Genomic DNA, 24516 nt, shown 5'->3' with positions numbered 1-24516 from the left:
GGGGCTACTGGGCAGTAATGTCTTTGGAGCCCAGCTTGGTGATGTGAGAGCCTCTCAGAGGAAGGGGTGGGTGGACTGCTCACAGGGTATCAGGTGCTTCAGTGAAAGCATAAACCATGTCAGTGATCTTGGAGTAAACGGGCCTAGGAATCTTAAGACTGGGCACAAGAGCACCTGCCCCATTCCCTGGAGACAGAAAGTAGGATGTGGGATTCGAGGCCTGGTTTTGAACGTGGCCTTGCTTCCTGCTAATTACATGACCCTTGAACAGAGTCATTTAACGTCTCTAAGCCTTATCTGTCACTACTAGCACCTCCTCTGTGGTGAGTGCACAAAAGCTGGTTTTGGAGGAGCCAGTCTGTGTGCACAAACAAGTAAGGCACCTGAAGATGTGTCTACCCCAGTCTGCGTACCCGAGACTCATGCAAAGGAAGCTGCCTGCCTTCTCCATCAACCTCATGGTTGGCCTTAACAGGCCAAAAAGGATTTATCTTGTAATTGATCAGTGATATCTTAATTTGCAGCCTTTTCTCCTTCTAAATGGTAACGTCTTCTAAACGATGTGATCTTAGATTTACTGAAACATATTGTCTAGCAGGGCTACTGTTGAGAAATCTGTACCAGTGTAAACCTAACCTGGTAGCTCTCCTCAGCTCCTCAGATGTGAATTAGCCCAATAAAGAGAAATCCTTTCTTTCTGAGTCAGTAGTAAAAAAATGACTTTCGCTACAAACCTATCCTCAGTTCCTAAAACTTCAACAAAATTACATCAGAATGCAGCCTTACAAGCACCAGTAAGTCAGAGCCACAGAAGAGAGCTCCACGGTGGTCTTGCTCCGGCTTCTGTGACTTTCCAGCCCACATCCCCAGTGCCCACACTCTGGGCTCCATGGCTGCATCTACGCTGTCTGCCTGGGGCCTCCACCCACCTGTCCCTGGTCCTGGCTGGCCCTTCTTCAGGATGGCTTTGATGGCAGCCCCACCTCCACTCCACCACCTAAGGGGGTCATGGTCCTTATCTAAGCCCCTTTTACTTGTCTCCTCTGCCCTCCCCATCAGGAGAAAGGACATCAAGCCCTTTTTTTGTGTCCAGGTCTAGCACAGTATCTAAGAACCAGGGAGTGACGTCTCAATGCCTTTCATATATGAGGCCCACGCTTATCCATCTACTTCAAGTGGTCCTGAAGTAGGACTCCTTTTAGTTTAGGCTACCAGTGTAGCAAAGGGTGTTTCTAATTGGTTCCACCTTCGGGAGACTGGACTTCTTCAGCATGCCAATGCTGGTCAGTAATGATAGTTTTGGATGTAACCCCTCTTCTTGTGCCTCAATAGAAGGAGAGTTGAGGGGTAGGGGTAGGGGCTCATGGGGAAACATGGGATTAGGGCCCCTTCAGCTTCCTATGCAAGAGAGAAGACAATTCAAGACTCTGCTTTAATTTGATTTCAGTGGTTGTTTAGCTTAGTTCATGGAATAGAGGTCTGAGAACCTCTGGGATTCTCTTAGTGAATGGGTTGGTTATTAGCAGAAAATGAATTACCAAGAGTGGCACAAAAACCATAGGGTTACAAAATTTAAAGTATCAGCAGTTCTGAATTGGAACAAGTCCATCTTGTGAGGAGAACCAACGTGAGTGGAGTTGTCTCCATGACCCCACAGCCAACAGGATGGCAGACATCTCTGCCTGAGACACTGCTCCCAGAGGCTGCATGCTTGTGAGTTCAGGAAACAAACACTGTTCTAGGCTGGACTGTGCTGTGCAGGGTCTCCTTCTCACACAGTGCCACCCCACAGCCCAGCCAGTGCTCTGTCCTTTGATACAAGTGAGCCTTTGGGCTACACTGGACCCACTGAACAGACCATCTTCAAAAAAACTCCAGACCACACAGCAGCCCCCTCCTTTTTCTAGTCCCCTCAGCATAAGAGCTGTGATGGTCTCATAAGACTGGTGGTAGGAAAGGGTTGTAAGGATCATCTAATATCCCTTTCCTGCAACGGGGTCTCTACAGATCAGGTTCTGAGGGTCTTTCACATAGACCTGGAGTTGAGGATGCTGTTTCTCAGCCTTGGCTGTAAATTGGGATTATCTAGGGAGCACTGCAGGAGGCCAGGTGCCACCACTCTGCCGAGTACTGTCCTTGTGGTATGGGGTCCAATGGACTCTAATATGCAGTCAGGGTGGAGAATCACTGCTCCGAGAGTAAAAAGGAATCTGGATCCTCCTGGCTACCACGAGGAGAGCAAAGGAGCTCACCTATGAGAATAAACAGCTGGACATCCTTGTCTCCCCAGGGTTCTGGTCTGGACTCCCAGTAAGGGAGTCCCCAGGGCCAGTCCAGAGCGCTCTGTGCCCAGCCACAGACATACGGGCCATTCCTCCATCCTCTGTGGTTCTGAACACTCACCCCCACTCAGTGATGCAGTGGAACCCCAGATACGGAATGAGCACATGCTTTGGAACAAGAAGGCTGCTACCCTTTGCTAGTTCTGTAACCTCAGGGGAGTCTCTGAGCTTCCACCTTCTGATCTGCAAAACCTGGACAATACTGCCTCCTTTCTAGGATTGATGGGAGAAGCAAAGTGTATAAAAACACCATTAGTGTTTTGTTAAATGGAAATTACAGAAAAATAAATATCCTACTAAATTTCTTCTCTTGGTGATCTAAAAGAATGTAAGTTCATGCTAATGTATTAAAATATACTTTTAAGTTGTTTAAATCATGCAAACACATTCATGTGACCCCCCCTCCCCCACCACCCCCTTTCAAGGAACCAGCTGAATTCCTTTTTGCAACAAGGCATAGTATAAAGTAAAGATAATAAACAAAAGGTAGTAAATGATCCGGATCAGTTTGGAATTCCTGGGAGACTCTCAGGCATAAGGAAGAGTGGCAAAACTTGAACCCCAAGCACAACAGCTCCTGGTTGGCTGGACAGCACTGCCTTCTGCTGTGAGGTCCAGGCCATTGTCACCTCGATGGAAAACCAGGCCTTTCCTTGGGTGAAGGTGGTGTTCCAGTGAATTCTCATAAACCCTCAATGGCTGGTTCATTTCTCTAAGAGGATATAGATATCAGAGACTTTATTATTTAAACAACAACAACAATAACAACAAAATATTTATTAACTGCTCACTCCATCAGGCATTTTACAAGGTGAGTTTCACAACAACCATCATTGTCCTCATTTTATAAATAAGAGAAACTGAGACTCAGGAAGGTCAAGTCACTTGCCTAAATTGACAAGCCAGGAAGTTGTAGTTCTACCTCATCTATATCTACCAGATCCCATGTTCCTCACCACTTTAGAGATTTAAAAATGCTTCTCTTGTGGCTCAGCTGGTAAATAATCCACCTGCAATGCAGGAGACCTGGGTTTGATCCCTGGGTTGGGAAAGTCCCCTGGAGAAGGGAAAGTCTACCCACTCCAGTATTCTGGCCTGGAGAATTCCATGGACTGCAGTTCATGGGGTCACAAAGAGTCAGACACGACTGAGCAACTTTCACTTTTCAAAAATTTACCAAAATGTAAATTACCAAACTTTATGGAAACTTTTAAAAGAAAAAAATACTATCAGCTTAAAAAAGTCCTTCAGTTAAAGTTGAAAGTTCTTATATTTGAAAAATATTGTGATTGAAGAACATCTCATTCCTATTCTGTCCCCTTATTCAATATGCAGAACAGCTGGAGGCCACAGTTAAAAATTTTAGAAATAAAACGTTCTAAGTAAAGTGGGCATGAAAGACACTGTCCCTTTTTGGAGAAACCAGCTCCAAATGGTCAGAGGAAACTTGATCATGGAAAATGTACTGCACTGAAGCCAAGGGTCCCTCTCCAAACCTCCCCAGTGTCATCTGAGGCAATTCACTGTTTGCCTTTGCCTCTATTTCCCTTCCACACAGATAATAGTCTAGTCCTCCCTCCCATTGGAAACCACAGCAGTTGTAAGCAGCATTAGGGTGAATGATTTAAGTCAAAATGTTCAAATGGTGGCAACTTCACATGATTCAACCTAACAGTACCAGTAACAGCTCTATGAGGTGGTATTATTAACAAAACCAATTATATAGATTATGGAACTGAGGCTCAATTGTACAAAGATCGTTATACCTGAATCCAGAGTCTGTGTTTTTTCCATTACTATGTTAAATTCTGGACTAAGATATCCAGTGTTGATATTTTCCCCTCTGACAATAATTTCTGGATACAATTACCTTGGCAATGCTTTGGTTTGAGTAGAGCAGGTTCTATAATATCTCCAAGAATTTCCTGTCCATCAGCCCTTTCTCCCTTAAAACTTCCCTTCCTCAAGGACCAGATCCTAGGGTATGGTCAGATGTGAAAACTTATCCCCTGCATAACCCATCCTGAAGACTTGGATGATTTTTAAGTTTAAAGTTCAGCTAATTTATTAATATTAGTGTACAATATTATATTAGGTGTACAACAATATTAATAATATTTTTATAGACTATACTTCATTTAAAGTTATTATAAAATTAAAAAACTTTTTATATTCCCTGTATCGAACAATATTTCTTTTACCCTGTTTATTTTTACATTGCAGTCTGTGTCCCTTAACCCTGTCGACTAAAAGCTATTAGTTACAACCTGTAAATACAGTTATTTTACTTGGTGGGAATGCTTAGGACCCTGAGCCTGGGAGACAGTAGCTCTGAGAACACTGCTTCCAGGAGGCGGGCCTGGGAGCCAGGTGTGCAGTCAAGATTGCAACAAAGGGAGAGGTGGGGACAGGCAATCTAAACATCGAAGATCACTGTTAAGAAACCCAGCTAGCAAGTTTAGGGATTCAGTATTCTTCTACGTATGGGATTATTTACGCCATTCCTTTCATTTGCTTCTCAGCTTGGGGCCACCATCTTGCATATTTACAGAGATAATTTCTCTTCCCTGAGTTCCCTTAGGGCCTTCTGGCTCACACAGGAGGCTGTACTGTGACATCCTTAATTAAGTTCCTTATGTAGGGAGTGGTGCCGAGTGTCAGCAAGGCTCAGGAATTCCCATTTGGAAGGTTGGAATCACGCAGAAAGCTGTGACATCGCTTGCCCACCAATATGGCAGGAAGTATTTCATTTCAGTTTCATACCCCTCTCTTGCCCCTCCCAAGAACTGTATAAAGTTTTAACCAAAAGATTTTCTTCTTTATTTGTGGATAAGTCAGTCACCCCCCACCCCACATTTTTAAAACGATATTATCTGAAGACACAGCTCAGCAGCCTAACGTCTCAGACGTGGTAAAACGCTGTTTCTCTAAAGACCCTGGCCAGGCGGCAGGGTTAGCACCGACCCTCCGAAACACTCTTCACCCCACCTGTGAAAGCTCTCAGACAGCGAACCCTCGCGTCCAGCATCCTTCCGTTTCCGGGTCGATGACGCAAACCACGACTGCAGCACTGCGGAGGGGTGCGAGACGCGCACGCGCAGAGTCCTGCTCCCCGCACCTCCCGGCCCCACACAGCCCGGCTCCTCAGCCCGGAGCCGGGGCCTCCACCTGCCCACAACAGGTCGCCAGGTCGAGAGGCTCGCACCCCCGCGCCGGCGCGCGGGTGGTCTCGCCCTGGTGGAAGCCTCGCGCGGTTTGTCTTTACCCGGCCTGCTCGGCTCCGCCCCGCCCCGCCCCCCCGCCCAAGATGGTGGCGCTCCACTGCGGTCGGGGGCTCAGGCCTCTGGTGAGTGGGCGGTGCGGGCCGGACGGCCGGGTGGAGGTGAGGGCCCCTGTCTGGGTCTCACGCCTCACTGTCCCTACAGATGCTGTCCTGGAGCCGGGATCTGCCTTGCATCTGGCGCTCCCTGCATACCTCCGCGGTCTGCTCCAAGGTGAGCGCAGCGTGAGGACTCGCGGCCTCGGGGTCTGGGACCTGGGGGTGGGGGCATGACCTAGGGCTCGCCCTTGGTCAGTAGTCGCGGAAAGTCACGGCCTCTCTTTCTCTTCAGAACCGGGCGGCCCGAGTCCGAGTGGGCAAGGGGGACAAACCAGTGACCTACGAGGAAGCGCATGCGCCTCATTACATCGCCCACCGCAAGGGCTGGCTGTCATTGCACACAGGTGAGGGGACGGTGCGGGAGAGAAGACGTGCTGTGTCGTGACTGTCACATAAAACACGAATTGAACACGTGTCAGAGATTTTCTTTAACTCAGTAATAAATGGGTGGGTCAGAAATCAGTTAAACAAAGTAAAGAAGAATTAATATAGATGAGAGGTATGTGATACGGAATGTCCAAATGTATTTGAAGGGATGCAAAATGGTTTTTTTCCATGGTGGGGGGCAAGGACTTTGTTGAACTTCCACAGAAATTACTTGCATGCTTAAAGATAATTGTTTTGCATTGCTGTCGGTTATTTGGAGCTTCCTGTATGGTTCAGCAGTGACGAATCTGTCGGCAGTGCAGGAAACCTGGAGACACTGGTTTGATCCCTGGGATGGGATGGCAACCCACTCCATTAATCTTGCCCAGAAAATACCATGGACAGAGGAGCCTGGCGGGTGACGCAGTTCATGGGGTTGCAGAAAAAGTCAGACATGACTAAATGACTAAAACAATAAAAATAAGTTATAATTTAGAGATATAAAATAGCTCAGAGGCAGTGAAAAAAGTGAAACCGTGTAGAATTTGAAGGACCCAGGAAACTGTTCTAAATATTGCAGTTTTCCACGGGAGCACAAATCGACATACAGTTGACATCATTATTTGCAGATTCCATGTTTGTGAATTTGCCTGCTCGAGGTGCTTTTTGATTTCGGACTTGCGTGACAGTAAGCGGTAGTTTGCAGCAAATAGCAGCAAGCGGTAACTGAAAACAGGGCCTTAGTTTCCCAGACAGGGAGTCCTAACCACTGTACCACAGGAGCCAGCAATTAGGGCCATGTTCCCTGGTCTTGCTTGCCTAGTCAAGAACAAATTCAGGTAAGGAGGCAGAAGATAAAGAATAAAGTAGAAAGTTTATTGAAAGGAAACATACATGCAGAAAGGCTTATAGGCAAGCTCAGAGAGAGCCGCCCCTTTGGGAAGTTTAAATCCTTTGTGAAGGGGCAGTTTTCCGAGTCTGTGTCTTCCCTCAGGCCAGTCACCTTGCTTTGTTCCCTTTGGTTAATTTGTCTCAGGACCCTCCCCTCCAATGTGCCCAGGTACACCCTAGCCAAGATGGATCTTGAAGTGAAAGCTTCTGGGAGGAGCAAGATTCATTGTGGCCTGAAATTGTCCTCTGACTTTTGACCCCAAGGAGCCCTTCTGTGCATGTGTAGGGTTTTTTCTTTCTTTATCTTTGCTATGATTATTCCCTTGGGGTGTTAGCAGGAGACAAAGACTGCGTATCTGCCCAGTTTTTGTTGGTTGTAAATTCCTCAGCCTGTCTCTTATCTCAGGAAATGCAAGCAGAAGAGTGGCTGGTCATAAATGTCCAACCTGAATTCCATCTATGTCCTACCTCACTTTCACGTTCATCCTCAGCTGTGGGCAGAGCAACAGCTCCGCATGTACCTTCCCAGCTGAGGTTGAATAAGGCTCTCTGCCTTCTTGTTTCAGTTTTCATGCTATAAACGAGTACTGTTTTTGAGATCTGTTAAAAGGCAATGGCAACCCACTCCAGTACTCTTGCCTGGAAAATCCCATGGACGGAGGAGCCTGGTGGGCTGCAGTCCATGGGGTCACTAAGAGTCAGACACGACTGAGCGACTTCACTTTCACTTTTCACTTTCATGCATTGGAGAAGGAAATGGCAACCCACTCCAGTGTTCTTGCCTGGAGAATCCCAGGGATGGGGGAGCCTGGTGGGCTGCCGTCTATGGGGTCGCACAGAGTTGGACATGACTGAAGCGACTTAGCAGCAGCAGCAGTGGCATATTTTCAAGTTTTGTGCTTTTTGTTGTTGATTCCCCTGACATGTTCTTCTTACCAGCGAAATCTTGCCTTTCTCTGCCCACTGATGCTGAATAAAAAAATACAGGCAGAGTTTCGAGGGAATAGAAAGATGGCTTTAATCTTCAGCCAGCTGAGGGGAGAACACAGCAGGCTAGTGTCTGAAGAGCTGTGCCCCACTCCTAGGGGAAATGAGACTTTATATAGATTGGGTCTTGTGGTCTTACGGTAAATGATAATGCTTAAAGTAATGAAGATCTTGAATTTTTCTTGAATTCTTTCAAAACAGTCATAGTTGGCATCAGGTAGCCTGGTAATTGGGTCTTGCAATCTGGTAGCCCAGTAATTGGGTCCATTTGTCTCTGGTTTATTGTACTGTGGCCTTCTTTCTAAAATGCAAAAAGCTACAAGGGTGGTCTGCAAAGGGAGTGCAGTGAAGGTAAGTAAGCACAGGTCTAGGATGTAATTAGCATAGAGGTAAAGGGTAGTAGGTGCAGGATGTAACTCAAGCAGAGTTAGGGGACAATAGGTGCAGGATGTAGTTTACGTAAAGTCAGGTTAGTTTTGGGAAAAGCAACCCTAGTTGCAGACTAAGATTAGGAATAGGTAAAGTAAAACTAGGTAAAAAACTAGTAAAACTAAAATTAGCTCTTTCAGGCCCATTTATGTTTCTTCTCCAGCTTGTTCAGTGTTCTCTTTATCTTCTTTGTTCTCAGGAAAGGGAAAGAAAAAAAGAAAAACTCATTCCTCTTTTTTCCTTTTCACTGCAACAAATTCCCCAGTGTTAATTTATTTACTCCATGTTAGTGGAGGAAGGGAAATAGGCATCATTCTTGTCTGGCTGAGGAGAAAACCTCAGTTTTGCTCCACTTGATGGTCACCAGCTGTCCAACCCAGGGGCTCCTTTATGTCCTATTTCAAATCCCCTTTGAGAGATGTGAACCACAAGAAATCTTTATTGGGAAGATGAGGGACTATAGCTTGCCTTCTGTAGCTTGTTCAGGCTGACAAGGGACTTGTCGACCCTACCTGGTTGGGGCCGTGGAGTTATCACTCTGTTTCATTATGTTTTATTAAGGGACCCTCGGGTGACTTCTCTTGTTATTCCTCCAGGATCTGTTCTTAGAAGTGCTGTAATCTCTGTATCATCCTTACCTTGATGTGAATCTGTTGTAATCTGGAGGAGGCAAAATTTAACAAGTAGTTTTTTGTTTTTCTTAAAAAAGTAGAGGCCAAAGATCAGTGAAAGAATTACTGTAACCAGGAGTCAAAGCAGGAATAAGAACCAAGCTACATTTTATAACAATTTGAGTGTGGTCTAGATAATGGTCAGTGCTTGTGTTATCCTGTCCAAAGGAATGGAGCCAATTTGCACTCAGTTAGAACTGGAATCAAGATTGCTGGGAGAAATATCAATAACCTCAGATATGCAGATGACACCACCCTTATGGCAGAAAGTGAAGAAGAACTAAAGAGCTTCTTGATGAAGGTGAAAGAGGAGAGTGAAAAATTTGGCTTAAAGTTCAACATTCAGAAAACTAAGATCATGGCATCCAGTCCCATCACTTCATGGCAAATAGATGGGGAAACAGTGGAAACAGTGGCTGACTTTATTTTTCTGGGCTCTAAAATCACTGCAGATGGTGACTGCAGCCATGAAATTAAAAGACACTTACTCCTTGGGAAGGAAAGTTATGACCAACCTAGACAGCATATTAAAAAGCAGAGACATCATTTTCTCAACAAAGGTCTGTCTAGTCAAGGCAATGGTTTTTCCAGTGGTCATGTATGGATGTGAGAGTTGGACTGTGAAAGCTGAGCACCAAAGAATTGATGCTTTTGAACTGTGGTGTTGGAGAAGACTCTTGAGAGTCCCTTGGACTGCAAGGAGATCCAACCAGTCCATCCTGAAGGAGATCAGTCCTGGGTGGTTAGTTGTTGCAAACTTCCTGATGTTAGATCCTTTGTTCTTGAAGTCAGATCTTGCAGTCAGGTCATGTTCAGGTAATGATTTTCCTGTAAATCTCTACCAAATGAATGTTATTCTTTGTCTTGACAAGAAAGGACAAGGTCCCAAGGCACAGCTTTTACACTCCAGGGTCCTGGTCCTGGCTAAGAGGAGGCAGAGCTCAGTTGACAGTCCTCTCAGGGCCAGGTCTCCAGACTTTGCCCAACCCAACTAGTCCTCAGGCCTTCAAAGAGGGAAGACTCGGTCCCACAGACTGTGTCCCAGGCAAACTGCCACTGTTACTGAGCCCAAGCTCATTCTGCTCGCCGCCAATAAATTTGGAAATGAGTTGTTGGAGCAAGGAATAATGACTTTAATTGGAAGGTCAGCAAACAGAGAAGATGGCAGACTAGCCTCTCAAAAACCCTTAGAATTCAGGGTCTATACAGTAGAGGGAGGGGCTTTCAGTAGCACCGACCAATAGCAGAGCAGGGCTGTTAATGGTCACTTCTCTATGGTGCTCACTTGCTTCCGGGGAGGGGCCCACCAAGGTGCTCAGCCAGTGGCTGAGCAGAACCATTATAGCTGGTGTCTGTCTCAGTGGAGCATGCAGGCCAGCGCCAGGGAGGGAAAGGCCCCTTATGCCTTGGGTCCCATATGGGACCACCACTCCACCACGGCTGTTAGGTTGCGGAGACCAGGATCGGGGAGAGGTTCACCACTGCCTCAAGGCCTTGGTGAGGGCTCTGAAAAGCCCTACAGAATACAGCCCCAAGCCTGTTCTTTGGGCCTCCCATCTCCCCCACTGGCCCAAGGCTGGGTGAGCTGGAGGGCCTTGGGAAGAAGGCAGGGATCTGCCTCTAACCTTACTCTCCACCTTATGACCAACACTCAGCTGTTGTCTGAATCCTCTCACTAACTGTTGTTCATTGACAGTTGGTTGCCAGTGGGCGAGGCCCCCTGAGGTGCTAACCAATGGCTGAGTAGGACCCGTTGCCTGATAATAGGGTACAGAGTAATGATGCACAGCAGTGGCTGTGTGCTAAAGGCTGAGCTCACGGTGCTGTTACAAGAGGAGCCTGGCAGGCTGTAACAGAATAGGATGAGCATAGCCCTTAGCTGGCAGCCATTGCTGTGCCTCGTTACTCTGCACCCTGTTACTAGGCAACAGGTTTTGCTCAGCCATTGCTTGCTGCCTCAGTGGGCCCTGTGCACAAGCAACCAGCCGTCAATGAGCGACTGTTAGTGGTCCTGCTCAGCTGTTGGTCAGTGCCACAGTTGGCCCTGTCCACTGATAACTGTCAGTGAAGGACTACTGGGGAAGTGATTCAGTCAAGGGTCAGTGGTGTGGTGGTCATCAGGTGGAGAGTGAGGTAAGAGGCAGATTCAGGCCTTCTCCTGGAGGCCCTCCAGCTTACCCAGCCTTGGGCCAGCAGGTGAGCTGGAGGGCCCAGGGAACAGACTGGGGACTATCCTGCAGGGCTCCAGAGCCCTCACTAAGGCCCTCCACTAGCCTTGGCCCAGGCCTTGAGGCAGCAGTGAACCTCTTTCTCCATCCCTGTCTCTGCAACCTGACAGCAGTTGCCTTCTGCCTGGTCACAGTCTGGGGGACCTGGTCTCCCCATTTGGGTGGCCTGATGAGACTGATGACCAGTTGGTTGGGTGCCTGGCTCCCTCAGGGATGAGAGCTGGGCAGGCTGTGAAAGGAGCGGCCAGCTGAGATCTGCCTCCTCTTAGCCAGACTGGGACCTTGGAGGGTGAAAGTTGTTGTGCCTTGAGACTTTGCCATTTCTTGTCAGGACAGAGAATAACATTCAGCTGGTAGAGAGTTACAGGAACATTGTTACCTAACCATGACCTGACCTCGAGAAGAGAGGATCTGATTCGGAGAAGTCTGCAACAAGTAACCTTGCCCATCCCTCACCCTTTGCTTTTAAACGGCTTGCTGAAATCTTTTTAGTAACCTTGGGGTTCTTAGGGCATGAGCCACCATCTCTTTGTATGAATCTATAATAAGCCTTTTTCTGTTCTAAACCGTAATGTTTTAGTATTGATGGACCTCCCCGTGCATCTGGCACACAGACTTGCGATTTTGGTAACAGTTTAGGGCTACAGTCCCTGTGTTCACAAAGAGTCAGACATGACAGCATGCACACACGTATCATACAGTATAATCTTGTTGTTGTTCAGTCACTAAGTCATGTCTGACTCTGCAGCCCCATGGACTGCAGCATGCCAGGCTCCTCTGTCCTCTGCTGTCTCCTGGAGTTGCTCAGATTCATGTCCACTGAGTCAGTGATGCTATCTAACCATCTCATCCTCTGCTGCCCTCTTCTCCTGCCCTCAATCTTTCCCAGCATCAGGGTCTTTTCCAGTGAGTCGGCTCTTTGCATCAGGTGGCCAAAGTATTGGAGCTTCAGCATCAGTCCTTCCAATGAATATCCAGGGTTGATTTCCTTTAGGATTGACTGGTTTGATCTCCTTGCAGTCCAAGGGACTCTCAAGAGTCTTCTCCAGCACCACAATTTGAAAGCATCAGTTCTTTGGCACTCAGCCTTCTTTATGGTCCAACTCTCACATCCATACATGACTACTGGAAAAACCATAGCTTTGACTATACAGACTTTTGTTGGACAAAGTGATAATCTCTGCTTTTTAATACGCTGTCTAGGTTTGTGATAGCTTTCCTTCCAAGGAGCAAGCATCTTTTAATTTTAGGGCTTCTGTCACTATCAGAAGTGATTTTAGAGCTGAAGAGAATAAAAATCTGTCACTGCTTCCATTTTTTCCCTTTTTATTTGTCACGAGTAATGGGACTGGCTGCCATGAGCATGGTTTTTTTAATGTTGAGTTTAATTGGAGGACAATTGCTTTATTGTATTGGATTGGATTGTATTGGATTGGATTCTGCTGTACATCAGCATGAATCAGTCATAGGTGTGCTTATGTCCCCTCCCTCTTGAGCGTCCCTCCCGTCTCACCCCATCCTACACCTGTTGGTTTTCAGATAACACCGAGTTTGAGTTTCCTGAGTCATAACGCAAATTCCCATGGACTATTTTACATATGGTAATGTGTATGTTTCCATGTTACTCTGAGTTCGTCTCATCATGTCCTTCCCCTACTGTATCCACAAGTCTGTTCTCTGTGTCTGTCCCATTGCTGCCCTGCATGTAGGTTCATCAGTGCCATCTTTCTAGATTCCATATATATGCGTTGCAGGCGTGCCCAGTTGTGTCTGACTTTTTGTGACCTCATGGACTGTAGCCTGCTGGGCTCCTCTGTCCATGGAATTTTCCAGACAAGAATATTGGAGTGGGTTGCCATTTCCTACTCCGGGGAGCTTCCTGACCCTGGGATTTAACCCACGTCTCTTGCATCTCCTGCACTTGCAGGTGGATTCTTTTACCACTGCATCTATATGTGTTAATGTAGGATATTTGTTTTTCTTTTTATTAACTTTGTTTAATAGGCTCTAGGTTTATTAGAGCCTTATTAGAACTGACTCAGATGCATTCTTCTTTATGGCCGAATAATATTCCATTGTATATATGTACTACAAGTTATTTATCCATTCATATGTCCATAAACATCTAGGTTGCTTCCATGTCCTAGCTGTTGTAAATAGTGCTGCAGTGAACATTGGGGTACATGTGTCTTTTTCAGTTATGGTTTCTTCAGGGTATATGCCCAGTAGTGGGATTGCTGGGTCACATGGTAGTTTTATTCTTTATGGTCTAAGGAATCTCCATACTGTTCTCCATAGTGGGTATATCAGTTTACATTCCTACCAACAGTGCAAGAGGGTTCCCTTTACTCCACACCCTCTCTGACATTTATTGTTTGTAGGTTTTTTGGTGATGGTCATTGTGACCCGTGTGAGGTGTTACCTCATTGTAGTCTTTTTTTTTTTTTAACTTTAAACCTTTTATTTTGTATTGGGGTATAGCCAGCTAACAATGCAGTACAGGTGAACAGTGGAGGGACTCAGCCATGCATTTACATGCATTCATTTTCTCCCCCACCCCACTCCCATCCACCCCCTCACCACTCTAACACTGAGTAGAGTTGCATTACTGTGTATAATAGTTCCTTCTTCGTTTTCCATTTTGTATATGTTAGTGTATACGTGACCTCCCCAAACAGCCTAACTATCCCTTCATGCCAACAACCATAAGTTCGTTCTCTGAGTCTCTGTTTTGTACGTAAGTTCATTTATATTACTTCTTTTTAGATTCCACATATCAGGGATGTCATACGATGTTTCTTCTCTGATTTATTTGTCAGTTTGACACTGTCTAGGTCCACCATGTTGCAAATGGCATTATTTCATTCCTTTTAATGGCTGAGTAATATTCCATTGTATATATGTAGCATCTTATTTATCCATTCCTCTGCTTATGGACATTTAGGATGCTTCCATGTCTTGGCTATTGTAAATAGTGTTACAGTGAACACTGAGGTGCATGAATCTTTTTGGATCATGTGTTTCTCCAGATGTATGGCCAGGAGTGGGATTGTAGTGTCGTATGGTAGCTTAGCTTTTTAAGGAACCTCTGTACTGTTCTCTGTAGTGGCTGTACCAATTTACATTCCCACCAACAGTGTGGAAGGGTTCCCTTCTCTCCACACCCTCACCAGCATTTATTGTTTGTGCACTTTTTGATGATAGCATTCTGACCAGTGTCTCGTTATAGCTTTGATTTGCATTTCTCTAATAATTAGCAATGTGGAACAACTTTTCATATGCCATCTGTATGTCCTCTTTGGAGAAATGTCTGTTCAGTTCTGCCTGAGTGGGCTGTTTCTTTTGATGCTGTTAAGGATCATAAGCTGTTTGTAAATTTTGGAGACTAATCCTATCAGTCACATCATTTGCAAATATTTTAATATTTTCTCCCAGTCTGTGGGTTGTCTTTTTGTTTATTGTTTCCTTTGCTGTGTAAAACCTTTTGAGTTTAAGTAGGTCTTTTTTTTTTTTTTTTTAATTTACATTATTCTGGGAGATGGATTGAAGAAGATGCTGCTATAATTTATGTCAGAGAGCATTCTGCTGATGTTTTCCTCTAGGAATTTTATAGTGTCCAGGCTCACATTTGGGTTTTTAATCCATTTTGAGCTTATTTTTGTGTGTAAAGGTAAAGACGGGTCTGTTTATCTGTTTTTTGTACCAGTACCATACTGTCTTGATGACTGTAGCTCGTAGTAGAGTCTGAAGCAGGAAAGTTGATTTCTCCAGCTCTGTTTTTCTTTCTCAACATTACTTTGGTTGTTTGAGGTCTCTTGTGTTTCCATACAAATTGTGAAAAATACCATCCGTGGTTTAGTAGACACTGCATTGAATTTGTAGATTACTTTGGGTGGTATAGTCATTTTCACAATATTGATTCTTCCAATCCAAGAACATAGTATATCTCTCCATCTGTTTGTGTCATCTTTGACTTCTTTCATCAGTGTCTTACAGTTTTCTGCATACAGCTTTTTTGTCTCTTGAGGTAGATTTATTCCTAGGTATTCTTTTGGTTGCAATGGTGAATGAGATTGTTTGCTTAATTTCTCTTTCTGACTTTTCATTGTTAGTGTATAGGAATGCAAGGACTTTCTGTGTATTAATTTTATATTCTACTACTTTATGATATTCATTGATTAGGTCTAGCAATTTTCTAGTGTTATCTTTAGCATTTCCTATGTATAGTATCATGTCATATGCAGTGAGAATTTTCCTTCTTTTCTGATCTGGATTCCTTTTATTTCTTTTTCTTCTCTGATTACTGTGGCTGGGACTTCCAAAACTATGTTGACAAATAATGGCGGGAATGGGCAGGCACCTTTGTCTTGTTCCTGACCTTAGAGGAAATGTTTTCAGTTTTTCACTGTTGAGGATAATGTTTGCTGTCATTTGTTGTATATGGTCTTTATTATGTTGAGGTAGACCTACTACCTGTGCCTACTTTTGGGGAATTTTTATCATAAATGGGTGTTGAATTTTGACAAAAGCTTTCTCTGCATCTATTGAGATAATCATATGTTTTTATCTTTCAGTTTGTTAATATGGTATATCACATTGATTGATTTGCATGAAGAATCCTTGCATCCCTGGGATAAATCCCACTTGATCATGGTGTATGATCCTTTTAATGTGTTGTTGGATTCTGTTTGCTAGTATTTTGTTGAGGATTTTTGCATCTATGTTCATCAGTGATACTGACTGGTAATGTTTTTTGCGTGTGATTTTTTTGGTCTGGTTTTGGTATCAGGGTGATGATGTCCTTATAGAATGAGTTTTGATTTTTCCTTCCTCTGCAATTTCCTGGAAGAGTTTGAGCAGGATAGGTGTTAGCTCTTCTCTAAACTTTTGGTAGAATTTGCCTGTGAAGCCATCTGGCCCTGGGCTTTTGTTTGTTGAAAGATTTTTGATCACAGTTTTGATTTTGGTGCTTGTGATTGATCTGTTCCTGCTTTCTGTTCTTTCCTGGTTCAGTTTTTCTCAAAGAACCAGCTTTTAGTTTTATTGATCTTTGCTATTGTTTCCTTCATTTCTTTTTCATTTATTTCTGCTCTGATCTTTATGATTTCTTTCCTTCTACTAACTTTGAAGGGTTTTTTGGTTCCTTTTCTAGTTGCTTTAGTAAAGTGTAAGGTTAGGTTGTTGATTTGATATTTTTCTTGTTTCTTAAGGTAGGCTTGTATTGCTATAAACTTCTCTCAACTTCTTTTGCTGCATCCCATAGGTTTTGGGTCATATTTTAATTGCCATTTGTATCCATGTATTTTTAAATTTCCCTTTTGATTTCTTCAGTGACCTATTGCTTATTTAGAAGATGGTGTTTAGCCTCCATGTATTTTTTCAGTTTTTTTTCTTGTAGGTGATATCTAGTCTCATAGTGTTGAGCTTGGAAAAGATGTTTGATATGATTTCAATTTTAAATTTACCACGGCTTGATTTGTGACCCAAGATGTGATCTATTGTGGAGAATGTTCTATGTGCACTTGAGAAAAAAGTATATTGTGCTGTTTTGAGGTGGAATGTTCTGAAGATATCAGTTAGGACCATCTGGTCTAATGTGTAATTTAAGGCTTGTGTTTGCTTATTAGTTTTCTGTCCAGATGATCTGTCCATCAGTATAAGTGGGGTGTCAAAGTCCCCTGTTAGGATTGTTTACTGTTGATTTTCCCTTTTATCATAAAGGTTTTTAGTATTTGCCTTATGTATGAGGTTCTCCTATGTTGTGTGCATAAACATTTAAAATTGTTATATGTATCTTCTTTTTGGGAGGATCCCTTGATCATTATTCAGTGTCTTCCTTATCTCTTGTAACAGCTTTCAGTCTGTTTTGCCTGATGTGAGATATGAGTATTGCTACTCCTGCTTTCTTTTGATTTCCATTTGCATTGAGTATCTTCTTCCATCCCCTAACTTTCAGTCTGTTTTTGTCCTTAGGTCTGAGGTGGATCTCTTGTAGGCAGTTTATAGGCAGGTCTTGGTTTCTGTATCCATTCTACCAGTATGTATCTTTTGGTTGGAGCATTTAATCCATTTACACTTAAGGTAGTTATTGATATGTATGTTCCCACTGCCACTTTGTTAAGTCATTTAGGGTTTGTTTTTTTGTGTTTTTCTTCTCTGGTTTCCTGCTGGAGAAGTTCCTTTAGCATTTGTTTAAGGTTGGTTAGGTGGTGCTGAGTTCTCTTAAGCTTTTGTTTGATTTCACTGTCAAATCTGAATGAGATCCTTGCTAGGTAGATTAATCTTGGTTGTAGGTTTTTGTTTGTTTGTTTCATTACTTTAATTATATCCTGCCACTCCCATATCTTTTTGCCTTTTCATCCTGTTCATGGGGTTCTCAAGGCAAGAATACTGAAGTGATTTGCCATTTTCTTCTCCACTTTAGAACACACTGTCACATAGGATCATAGGTCACTGTGAGACACTAGTGATTCACTTAGTCAAAGTACCAATAAAAGATTTCAAAGGCAAATACAGAGCAGATAACTTAAAAGGTAAAGAACTTAAAATCTGTTATCAAAGGCAGCTCAGTATTTTAAGAAAACTTGTCCTCTTATCAGAGAGAAAAACCAAATTCAAGATTTGCACCAGCTTTTTTTTTTTTTTTTTAATTTGCTTTCTCAGTTATTTATTTTGAACTTTGTTAATCCTGACCACAAAATTCTTTTCTTGGGGTCCACTTTACACAGACCTTTCTATCACTTTCTGTATCATTCTTTTTTTTTCCTCATCCCCCAAAACCAGCCACTTGTAAATCAGACTTGCTTCCTCCTCCGTTAATAAAAAAGCAATTCCATTTCTTGTGTCTTGTTTACTGAAAACGAAAACACACATCCTTCTTCCTTAAGCAGTCATGAACTGTTCTTTATCAGTACTCTGTAGACTGGTAAACATAAATCCAAATAATAATTTCTTGAAAAGTGTGCTTCTTACTGAAAATATCTCAGTGTGGCACCAGACACATTTATTAATATATGTGCTAATATATGATTACTTAATGTCGATATATGCTATTAATGTATTCTAAACCTTTTGCTTCTTTGTTAAAGGAAGCCAGTGTTCAGTAATTAATGTTTCAGTATTGTATATTGTTTGGAAATTGTCTAGTTATTCAGTATACGTCCATCATCTAACTTCATTTAGCACAACTCTATATTTTAAGTAAGACATTGCTAAAACATAAATATTCCTAATTGACCTAAAGCTTTTATCTCAGATTTGTTTTCTTTCCTTAAAAGTTTCTTCAGATTGAGTTCCTTTCCTTGATGACAAATTTGTAACAAGTGTAGCAAGATTTTATTTAGCTTTTATTAAATCTGGGCATAATAAGATGTATTATACTTAAGGTAGATAACTCTAATGTATATTTATGCTAATTAGATCAACAAACTAACACATTAATACTTGGTATTAATAAAATACTGAATATTTCCCTGTTCACATGAATCTGAAATTTAGCTTAATTTCTCTTGTGTTCAGAAATGGTTGATTTGTAAGCACTTACTTTAAGCCAGTTAATTAGAGCTCATTGACAAATTAACCTCAGCAATATTATCCAAATCAGAGGTGCATACTGAGACATACACATATATTCAGACAGAGATCTCATAATTTCTTTTGAGATGTAAGTATCTCTTGTCCCCCTCCCACTTTTTTTGCTCTTTGAATCATATCTATCAGTTCAGTTCAGTTGCTCAGCCGTGTCTGACTCATTGCGACCCCATGAACCGCAGCACACCAGGCCTCCCTGTCCATCACCAACTCCTGGAGTTTATCCAAACTCATGTCCATTGAGTCAGTGATGCCATCCAACCATCTCATCCTCTGTTGTCCCCTTCTCTTCCCGCCTTCAATCTTTCCCAGCATCAGGGTCTTTTCAAATGAGTCAGCTCTTCACATCAGGTGGCCAAAGTATTGGAGTTTCAGCTTCAACATCAGTCCTTCCAATGAATATTCAGGACTGATTTCCTTTAGGATTGACTGGTTTGATCTCCTTGCAGTCCAAAGGTCTCTCAAGAGTGTTCTCCAAGATGATAGTTCAGAAGCATCAATTATTTCGTGCTCAGCTTTCTTTATAGTCCAACTCTCAAATCCATACATGACTACTGGAAAAACCGTAGCCTCGGCTAGATGGACCTTTGTTGGCAAAGTAATGTCTCTGCTTTTTAATATGCTGTCTAGGTTGGTCATAACTTTCCTTCCAAGGAGTAAGCATCTTTTAATTTCATGGCTGCAATCACCATCTGCAGTGATTTTGGAGCCCTCCAAAATAAAGTCTGCCACTGTTTCCACTGTTTTCTCATCTATTTGCCATGAAGTGATGGGACTGGATGCCATGATCTTTGTTTTTTGAATGTTGAACTTTAAGCCAACTTTTTCACTCTCCTCTTTCACTTTCATCAAGAGGCTCTTTAGTTCTTCTTCACTTTCTGCCATAAGGGTGGTGTCATCTGCATATCTGAGGTTATTGATATTTCTCCCACCAATTCTAGCTTGTGCTTCATCCAGCCCAGCGTTTCTCATGATGTGCTCTGCATATAAGTTAAATAAGCAGGGTGACAATATACAGCCTTGACGTACTCCTTTTCCTATTTGGAACCAGTCTGTTTTTCCATGTCCAGTTCTAACTGTTGTTTCCTGACCTGCATATAGGTTTCTCAAGAGGCAAGTCAGGTGGTCTGGTATTCCCATCTCTTTCAGAATTTTCCACAGTTTATTGTGATCCACACAGTCAGAAGGCTTTGGCAGTCAATAATGCAGAAATAGATGTTCTTCTGGAACTTCCTTGCTTTTTTAACGATCCAATGGGTGTTGGCAATTTGATCTCTCGTTCCTCTGCCTTTTCTAAATCCAGCTTGAACATCTGGAAGTTTACGGTTTATGTATTGTTGAAGCCTGGCTTGGAGAATTTTGAGCATTACTTTACTAGCGTGTGAAATGAGTGCAATTGTGTGGTAGTTTGAGCGTTCTTTGGCATTGCCTTTCTTTGGGATTGGAATGAAAGCTGACTTTTCCAGTCCTGTGGCCACTGCTGAGTTTTCCAAATTTGCTGGCATATTGAGTGCAGCACTTTCACAGCATCATCTTTTAGGATTTGAAAGAGCTCAACTGGAATTCCATCACCTCCACTAGCTTTGTTTGTAGTGATACTTCCTAAGGCCCACTTGACTTCACATTCCAGGATGTCTGGCTCTAGGTGAGTGATCACACCATCGTGATTATCTGGGTCGTGAAAGATCTTTTTTGTACCATTCTTCTGTGTATTCTTGCCACCTCTTAATATCTTCTGCTTCTGTTAGGTCCATACCATTTCTGTCCTTTATTGAGCCCATCTTTGCATGAAATGTTCCTTTGGTATCTCTCATTTTCTTGAAGAGATCGCTAGTCTTCCCATTCGATTGTTTTTCTCTGTTTCTTTGCACTGATCACTGAGGAAGGCTTTCTTATCTCTCCTTGATATTATTTGGAATGCTGCATTCAAATGGGTTTATCTTTCCTTTTCTCCTTTGCTTTTTGCTTCTCTTCTTTTCACAGCTATTTGTAAGGCCTCCTCAGACAGCCATTTTGCTTTTTTGCATTTCTTTTTCTTGGGGATGGTCTTGATTCCTGTCTCCTGTACAATGTCACGAACCTCCGTCCATAGTTCATCAGGCACTCTATCAGATCTAGTCCCTTAAATCTATTTCTCACTTTCACTGTATAATCTTTAGGGATTTGATTTAGGTCATACCTGAATGGTCTAGTGATTTTCCCTGCTTTGTTCAATTTAAGTCTGAATTTGGCAATAAGGAGTTCATGATCTGAGCCACAGTCAGCTCCTGGTCTTGTTATCTATAGGTCAACAATAACTTAGAATTTTTTGTAGAGGACTCTGTGATGGAAGCTTAGAGGAAGTGCTTCCTATTCTAGCTTGAACAGTTAGTACTGGATGTTTGCATGCTCATACCAATATAAACAAACCAAACTGCAGCAGCAGGAAGTCACTAAAAACAAAGAAAATGGCAAAGACATACCCAGAAATCAAAAGCAAGGGGGCAGAAAAATGCCCCAAAGGGATGGCATGGAGATGTTCAAAAATCAAAAAGCCAAATGGCAAGAATGCCTCAAATGTGACTTTCCAAGTCCTGCTCAACCTGTGACATTTGTCCAAAGTGGCACCTTGTGAAAGCAGTTTCTCTTCATAGAAATTTCCAAACTGGGACTGAAGCGATTCCCCAAACAGGAAACATCAATGGTCTCTAGGGGGTTTACCAAACGTAGCAGTTTGGTACATAAGAAACTCACTCTTTTTTATCCTCCAAGAATTAATGTTTTCTCGGAGTAGAAATCTGTGCCAGAGGGGACAGTGTAAGAGAAGGCGTCTTCAAGGCAGAAATAAAGCTTCTGTAGCTGTAGAGCATTTTCTCCCCCGTTCTCCACCGTAGCCTCGGAATTCTGCAGCCAAGTTGGCTGGTTGGGTGTGTTTGGGGTACAGCCCTACGACAGGGAGTCCCAGGCCATCTGGCCTCAGAGAAATCCCCCAATGAGCCACTCTTCTTGAAAGAGCCTGGTATGGAGAGAGATCCCGAAACTTCCAATCAAACCAAGGGGCCCTGTGGGGTCACCTGCCTGCAAGCAAATTCTGCATGAGCTCCCATTTATTGCTGCCAAAATCTTGGCTTTCTCTGCTCACCCATGCCAAATAAAAATTATGGAGACAGAGTTTAGAGGAAGAAGTCAGTTGAGGGGAGAACACAGCATGCTAGTGCCTCAGGAACTGTGAACCAGGAGACTTCATTTTTTTTTTTTTTTCTTTTTTCTCTAGACTTTATATAGCCTGGATCTCCAGCCTGGGTCTCCTGGTCTTAGGGTAAATGATAAGGCTCAAAGTAATGAAGGTCTTGCATTCTTGCATTGTTTCAAAACAGTCATAGTAGGCAGCAGGAAACCCAGTAATTGGGTTCATTTGTCTGTGGTTTATTGAATATGGCCTTCTTTCTGAAATGAAAAAGCTACAAGGAGTGGTCTACAAAGGGAGTGTGATGAGGGTATGCACCAGGTACTGGATGTAATTAGCAAGAGTTAAAGGGTAATAGGCTTCCCTGGTGGCTCAGATGGTAAAGTGTCTGCCTGCAATGTGGGAGACCTGGGTTCGATCCCTGGGTCGGGAAGATCCCCTGGAGAAGGAAATGGCAACCCACTCCAGTACTCTTGCCTGGAAAATTCCATGGATGGAGGAGCCTGGTAGGCTACAGTCCATGGAGTCACAAAGAGTTGGACACGACTGAGCAACTTCACTTAGGAAAGGGTAATAGGTTCTGGATGTAACTCATACAGTTAGGGGGTGATAGGTGCAGGATGTAATTTACATAGTGTCAGATTAGTGTGGGGAAAAGTAAACCTAGATACAGACTACAGATTGGGAATTAAGTAAATTAGTAGTGATTATCTCTTTCAGGCCTGTTTATGTTTTCCTTCCAGCCTGTTTACTGTTCTCATTATTTCCTTTGTTCTCAGGAAAGGGAAAGAAAAAAGAGAAACTCGGTGCTTTTTTTTTTTCTTTTCACTGCAACACCGTCTGGTATTCCTAAGCACAAGAAGACTGTGTTGTACCTTATAGGGCATAATTGTTAGAAAAGCTTCCTTCAGGCATGTGTTACAGAGCTGTTGGGAGAGAGTTCAGTGTTAATCAGCCATTTGTAGGTGTCTTTAACAGAGAAATAAAATAAGGCTTAATATCAATCTGTTGATAAAAATATTGTAACCAGAGACTTGCAGAATTTCCACCAGGAACAGTGGTTTAGTTTAGTGTTTACTAATTTGTCATTCATTTTGATTATATAGAACATAACTCTTAACTTTACAAAGCATAACTACTATGAACTAATGAGAATCAACAATATTTTGTTCTTTATAAGGGTTCTCAACTTGAATGCTTGAGACACATCTGTCTAGAGAACCTACTTAAAGTATGGATTTCTGTCCCAAACCCTTGTTCTTGTTCTGAGGTCTAGGGGGTGGGTGTGGAGACTCATAACAAATACCGTAAGAGGTGCAAAGGTTTATGATCCACAGTGAGAATTTACTTGTTGAGGCCATGGCTCTCATTAAGTGAGAGAGCTCACATCTCAGAAGTAGCTTGATGGCCTCATCTCTCTGGCCCATGGAATGACCAGTGCTTCTGTATGGCAGTGAGGAAGGAGTGGGAAAGGGGTCCTCTGTGTCTACATAAAGGAATCATCTCAGTTTTGTGCCCTTCTCTTTTGGAGACAAGATAATGATAATACATACTTCACAGGATTTGTTTGGGGATTATTGAAATAATGTTCTTGAAGCTTCAGAGTATTATTCTTTTTCCACTGTAGAAGAAAAGAGAAGAGGCTAAGGTGGGGAATTGAATACCCAGTGCTCTTGGATGTTACCTCTGGAGTTTTGGCCAACTCACCATGGTACCCTTGTCTCTTCAGGTAACCTGGATGGGGAGGACCATGCTGCCGAGCGAACAGTGGAAGATGTTTTCCTTCGCAAATTTATGCTGGGCACTTTCCCAGGCTGCCTGGCTGACCAGCTTATTCTAAAGCGCTGGGCTAACCAGGTGGAGATCTGTGCCCTGGTCCTGAGGCAGCTACCTGCACACAAGTTCTACTTCCTTGTGGGCTACAGTGAGACCCTGCTGTCCCACTTTTACAAGTGTCCTGTTCGTCTGCACCTCCAAACTGTTCCCTCAAAGGTTGTGTATAAGTATATCTAGGACATACATCAAGCTTTTTACATCAAGTTGTAGCCTGCGAAGGACAGAAACTTGTGAAAATGGACTCAAGTAGAAATAGGGGAACTGTATCCCCTTAGATTTCTGAGACTTTGTCTTCAGTGTTGCTGTTGAATAAATAGACTCTCCATGTTTTCTTGCTTCTTGGTCTGTCTAGAGAACTAGAATAGGGTCTTTGAGGATGCTCCAGGGTTCCCAAGAAGGCTGCCAGTTACCTGAGGTTTAAGTAATAGCTATGGTTCAGTGCATATCCTGTGCCAATCACTGTGTCAGGAACTTTAACTGAAGTTCTTTGTTTTCTCTTAAAATGGAAAGATCCATTTTTGGAGATTATAAAGCAGTTATTTTTTAAAAAATCTATTACAATTTAAGTCTGAATTTTGTAATAAGGAGTTCACAATCTGAGTCACAGTCAGCTCCTAGTCGTGTTTTTGCT

The 24516-nt window shown here is 43.0% G+C and overlaps 1 protein-coding gene and 1 long non-coding RNA gene across 2 annotated transcripts; one reads left to right on the top strand and one right to left on the bottom strand.

Moving 5' to 3' along the window:
* Window positions 1–2671: 2671 nt before the first annotated feature.
* LOC139033562 (uncharacterized) lies at window positions 2672–5443 on the bottom strand. The gene is made up of 2 exons (XR_011486109.1): window positions 5331–5443; window positions 2672–3054 (listed from the first exon to the last, which is right to left on the bottom strand). It is a non-coding gene; the product is annotated as an uncharacterized lncRNA (long non-coding RNA).
* MRPS24 (mitochondrial ribosomal protein S24) lies at window positions 5374–24214 on the top strand. Its single transcript, XM_020897668.2, has 4 exons — window positions 5374–5688; window positions 5768–5836; window positions 5954–6065; window positions 23779–24214. The coding sequence occupies exons 1-4, from the start codon at window positions 5389–5391 to the stop codon at window positions 24060–24062; spliced, it is 765 nt and encodes a 254-aa protein (XP_020753327.2). The 5' UTR covers window positions 5374–5388; the 3' UTR covers window positions 24063–24214.
* The last annotated feature ends 302 nt before the right edge of the window (window positions 24215–24516 follow it).

This window comes from Odocoileus virginianus, unplaced genomic scaffold (genome assembly GCF_023699985.2).
Source record: "Odocoileus virginianus isolate 20LAN1187 ecotype Illinois unplaced genomic scaffold, Ovbor_1.2 Unplaced_Scaffold_17, whole genome shotgun sequence".
Classification (NCBI taxonomy): Eukaryota; Metazoa; Chordata; class Mammalia; order Artiodactyla; family Cervidae; genus Odocoileus; species Odocoileus virginianus.
Note: the sequence above shows the minus strand (reverse complement) of the source record. Positions and strands in the feature narration are given on the sequence as shown.

Coding starts and splice junctions, on each gene's coding strand:
- MRPS24 (XM_020897668.2), top strand. CDS start 5,389: ATGACGCAAACCACGACTGCAGCACTGCGGAGGGGTGCGAGACGCGCA. Junction 5,689..5,767: donor GTCGGGGGCTCAGGCCTCTG/GTGAGTGGGCGG, acceptor CTGTCCCTACAG/ATGCTGTCCTGGAGCCGGGA. Junction 6,066..23,778: donor CTGGCTGTCATTGCACACAG/GTGAGGGGACGG, acceptor TTGTCTCTTCAG/GTAACCTGGATGGGGAGGAC.